This window comes from Solanum pennellii, chromosome 6 (genome assembly GCF_001406875.1).
Source record: "Solanum pennellii chromosome 6, SPENNV200".
NCBI lineage: Eukaryota > Viridiplantae > Streptophyta > Magnoliopsida > Solanales > Solanaceae > Solanum > Solanum pennellii.
In genome coordinates, this window is record NC_028642.1 from 47,401,221 (window position 1) to 47,405,724 (window position 4,504).

Here is a 4,504-nt window from a genome sequence, read left to right on the forward strand (position 1 = left end):
ACCCCACTATGAAAGATGAACAATTTTGAGTATAATTTATTTTCTATACTCTTTTCTTTTCTCTTATGATGATAAGTTAAAAAAGAAGGCAAGGATATTGGGCCAGGTTAAAAGAAGGGAATGAATTTTTTAGATTTTATTCAAAATTAGGGGCATATTTAAATTTTTTCATAGACTGATATATCTAACCCAATAATATAAAGAACATATTTAACTAATAAATTAAACAAAAATAAAGGAGTATTCTAATCCTTAACCCCCAATAAGTAGATATTACAAAAGTCATTATTTATCAATAATTTTCAAAGTCATACTAAAAATAGGAAGTATCATTTCATGAGGAAAATGATAAAAAAAAAAAATTAATAATCATAAAGTTGGTTATATAGATGAGTAAAATGACAAATTGACCATGCCTTAAAGCACTATAAATTAACATCCAATTTTTCCCTTAATTCATATACCTTTCTCCTTTACATATTATTTCGTTCACTTATTTAGCTCTTTTAAATTCAAAAGAAAGATGTCAAGTACTATCACAATTCCTACTTACTCTTTACTCGTACTTATTTTGATGTCCATTTATTTTGCTTTAGCAAATGCAGACGCTCTGTGCGATGTGAATTTGAATTTATTGATTCCTATAGATCTTCAGAAAGCAGCAAAGCTCCCTGCATTATGCAACCTTGACTACATATCTATCGACCCTAACGTTGATTGCTCCAAGTAACGTCTTCTTGTGCTATATACACATATCGTTAATATTGTTCAATATGACACATTTTTCATTTTTACATTCAGTGATATGCTCGATCTAATAGCAATATGTCATAACATGTTTAAGACAGTAAGTTGTCAATGTGAATGTCTTTATACATGTATTGTGTAGATGCTGATTACCATTTCTGTTTCTGTTTTTATATTTTTACTTGTAGGGTTTGAAGGACAAGTATTGGAATATAATCCCATTAGAAGAAGTGATATATATACAAGTTTCCGTTATATGATGGTTTTAATAAAAGGACTCTATAGCTACACTATCCCAATTATATTCATGTTTTATTTAAAATTATGTAACATCTATTTTGTGTTAATGGAAAAAAGTCTTTATATGCACATTAATAAAAAAAATATATCTTCCGACCCATATCTACTCTTTAATCTTTATCTACTATGTTTAGACGGTTTTTATTTATACAGATAAGATATATGAATAATCAATTTAATTATTTTCTCCAATTACTCTTTTCCTTTTTATCTTATGAATTATGATAGAATGATAATCAAATGAAACTTCCAATATATTAAGTGATTTTGACTTCTTTTGAAATTGATGTATTTTGATGCTTTCTTCCCTGAAGAGAATAGATATGATATATATATAAGCAAATATTCCTAAAGAAATAAATGATAAAGTGTTATCACGAGAGATTTAAAAAATAAATTAAAATTTTAAAAAGTAATTATACATAGACGGATTTTGTATAAACATGTCAATTTGAAATGAGCAAGAGCTCTGTATTTATAGGAAAATCTACTCCTAATGATGTCACCAGTGACATCACAAAAAACACAAGGTTTCAACCTTTTCACCTATACAGATTTCTTGGTAAGATTTTAGTTGAAAAAAGAAATGGTGAGCTTTGGTTTGTTGCAACATTTGTTGACTTTAACAATAAGCAACAAACAAAATTCATCTGTTCGTGCATTTTAACTTTCTTTATGTTTATCTACAATGGGTATGGACCCCACAAATTTATCTAGTTGAAGATACCACATCAACACAAAAATGTACAAAGACACATCGTAATTTGAATTTGGATGCCATATGAATAAGGGCCCGTTTGGATGGGCTTAATAAAAGCAGCTTTAAAAAAGTACTTTTGAAAGTGCTGAAACTTATTTTTAAAATAAGCAGTTATGCGTTTGGATAAAAGTGCTGAAGTTGCTATGCCGAACGTGAAAAGGGAAAAATGGAAGAAAGAGATGTTAGGGTTATGTGGGTAATTTGGAGATTGTATAAAAATATTAAGGGCAAAAAGATAAAAATGTGGTCAACTTAAAACAGCTTATAAGCTAAAAAAAAAAGCATCCCTATCCCAGCTTTTAACTTTTGGCTTAAAATAAGTTTTTTTTAACTTAAAATAAGTTATTTTGAGTATTGCCAAACAGCTAAATAAGTCAAAAACCAGCTTTTAAGTCAGTTTGACCAGCTTTTAAGCTGAACCAAACAGGCTCTAAATTGCGAAACTCTCGAAATCCGAATTAACTTTGATGTTCAATAATTGGTTCTCTTCTATCTGCGCAAGGCTTATAAAAAATCTCATAATTTGGTAAATTAGAGGAAAAACAAGTGCATACATATATTTCATATAAATCATAAACATAATTTAATAAACTTTTGTGCCATACGTTCACTAACTAACAATGTGACTGCTTCATCTAAAAGCTAAGTTTGAATAATTTTGTGAACGACTACAAAACGAAACCAAATCTAGGCGATCGAACAAGAAGAATGTTTAAAACGTTATCAAGAAGTATTCAACAGTATCCTCCTCAGTTGAATTTTCTCTGTTTATTGGTACTAAACTCTCTTTATAACTAATAGCATAAACACTACCAGAGCATCCTTCAGTCATATGTAAACCAAAATTTGTAGTTTGTTTAGCTGTGGAGTCATAATACGCCAAATTGTAAGCTCGATTCAATTCAAAGATGTACTTATCATAGCCCCACATGCCAAGAGGCGAATGACATCTCATAGGCAGAATTACTGTATTGATTTTGATCCAATTATTCTCTCCGATCATAGCCCATACATCGTAACAAGACGTTTCAGATTCTGACAGTTGGTCACTAGACATTGCAGCAAGAGATCCAACGCGCATCATTAGAGTCCCCCAATGATTTTTTGGAATTGGTGGTCCTTCCATTTGCCCAAACGTTTCCGTTGTGAAATCAAATGTTGATAAAACATAGCCAACGCCTCTGATAAGGCATAACCAGTAATAGACCCCGTCTATATGAGTGCAACCCTGGGACTCATACAAGGCATCGTTGTAATGGAAATTAGGCTCAATGTGCTTCCAGGAGTCGTTGTTCATCGAATAAACAGCACCAAATGTCCTTGGATGAATCTCTCTTTTATGTTCATTCGTGTACACTCGAAGACTTAGGACTTTGTAGTCTTGGCTCACAGCATCATACCCTACCGCAGTTACAGTATCATGCTCATCGAAGAATCGTTCAAGCTCAAATTCAACTATAGGAATAATCCTACATTCTTTATTAGCAGGGTTCCACCAAGCAAAACGAACATTACATAGATAATGTCCTTTCATTAACAGGATCAATCCATTAACTGGACCATAAAGTCCTCTGAAATCATCAACATCTTCGCAACGGTACACCCTCTGACTGGTAGGGACAATGCCGTTAATTAATTTATCAGGCAACAAGAAGCACGTAAGAGCTCTTAAAGGGGGCGATAGCGTATAGTTAACACCGAATTTACAAATCCAGAGACGAGGACGATTACTCTCACAATCATAGTGCTTCTTGATAAAACTTTCGCTTTTAATAAGATCACGCCAACTTGAACATACACATTTGAATCGCAACAATGATTTCGCAGGTAACCTGATTAATAAAATATCAGTTACAGCTTCTTCTCGTGAATAGTTTTCGATACTAGTTGTCATTCTGCTCCCTGTATAAATTCCTACCATATATTCAAATATCTCGGTTACAGAAATATGGTACAAAGAGTTAGATTTCTCAGATGATCACTTAACTAATAGAGGTTATCTCAAAATGTTACTACTTTTTTTCTTGATTCCAATTTTCTTCAACAAAATAAGTGACTTTCTGAGATAATAACTATTAGCTGGGTGGATCATCTGAGAAATCAACTTGAAGTAAAGGCCTAAAATTAACAAATGTGTCGACTATTGGTAAACTAACCTTATTACATGAAGATGAATAAGAAAGATCAGCGCTTGTTCGTATGACTGAAAATCTATACAAAGACAAAAGAGAATGCAGTTATGAATGTTAGTTATAAAAAAACAGAATAAAGCAGAGTAAAAAAAGTATGTAGATCACAAAAAAGGCACAAAAAAGAGTGAATTTCTGATGAAATTAGTCTTTATGTAGGCTGAACGTACAATAAGGAAACAAGAGAATGCGCGTAAAATTAGCAAATAACCAATGAATTTGTTCCTATAACAATATGATGATAATAATAATATCCATTAAATTGCTAAAAGACTGGGTAAAAGGACTGAATAACATAAGGGACATATAATTTTATAGTATGATTTTAACTGTTTCTTCTTCAAACATTTTGTTATATCTCATTATCGATCGGTCCTTCACTAGTATTTCAGAAAATATTTGAATAACTATTTGAATCTCTTGCCCTCTAATTAACTATTTGAAATAACAGAAAATAACTATTTCAGATCTGTTACGTATAAAACTGAAGATTACTGGTAGAAAGGAC

At 31.5% G+C, this 4,504-nt stretch overlaps 1 protein-coding gene and 1 long non-coding RNA gene across 2 annotated transcripts; one reads left to right on the forward strand and one right to left on the reverse strand.

The window, feature by feature from the left end:
- Window positions 1-640: 640 nt before the first annotated feature.
- LOC107022980 lies at window positions 641-971 on the forward strand. The gene is made up of 2 exons (XR_003578779.1): window positions 641-726; window positions 936-971. It is a non-coding gene; the product is annotated as an uncharacterized LOC107022980 (long non-coding RNA).
- Window positions 972-2,338: 1,367 nt separating this feature from the next.
- On the reverse strand, window positions 2,339-4,116 carry LOC107022379 (F-box/kelch-repeat protein At3g23880-like). Its single transcript, XM_015223007.2, has 2 exons — window positions 3,964-4,116; window positions 2,339-3,721 (listed from the first exon to the last, which is right to left on the reverse strand). Exon 2 carries the CDS (start codon window positions 3,699-3,701, stop codon window positions 2,520-2,522), a length of 1,182 nt encoding a protein of 393 aa, XP_015078493.2. The 5' UTR covers window positions 3,702-3,721; window positions 3,964-4,116; the 3' UTR covers window positions 2,339-2,519.
- Between the last annotated feature and the right edge of the window lie 388 nt (window positions 4,117-4,504).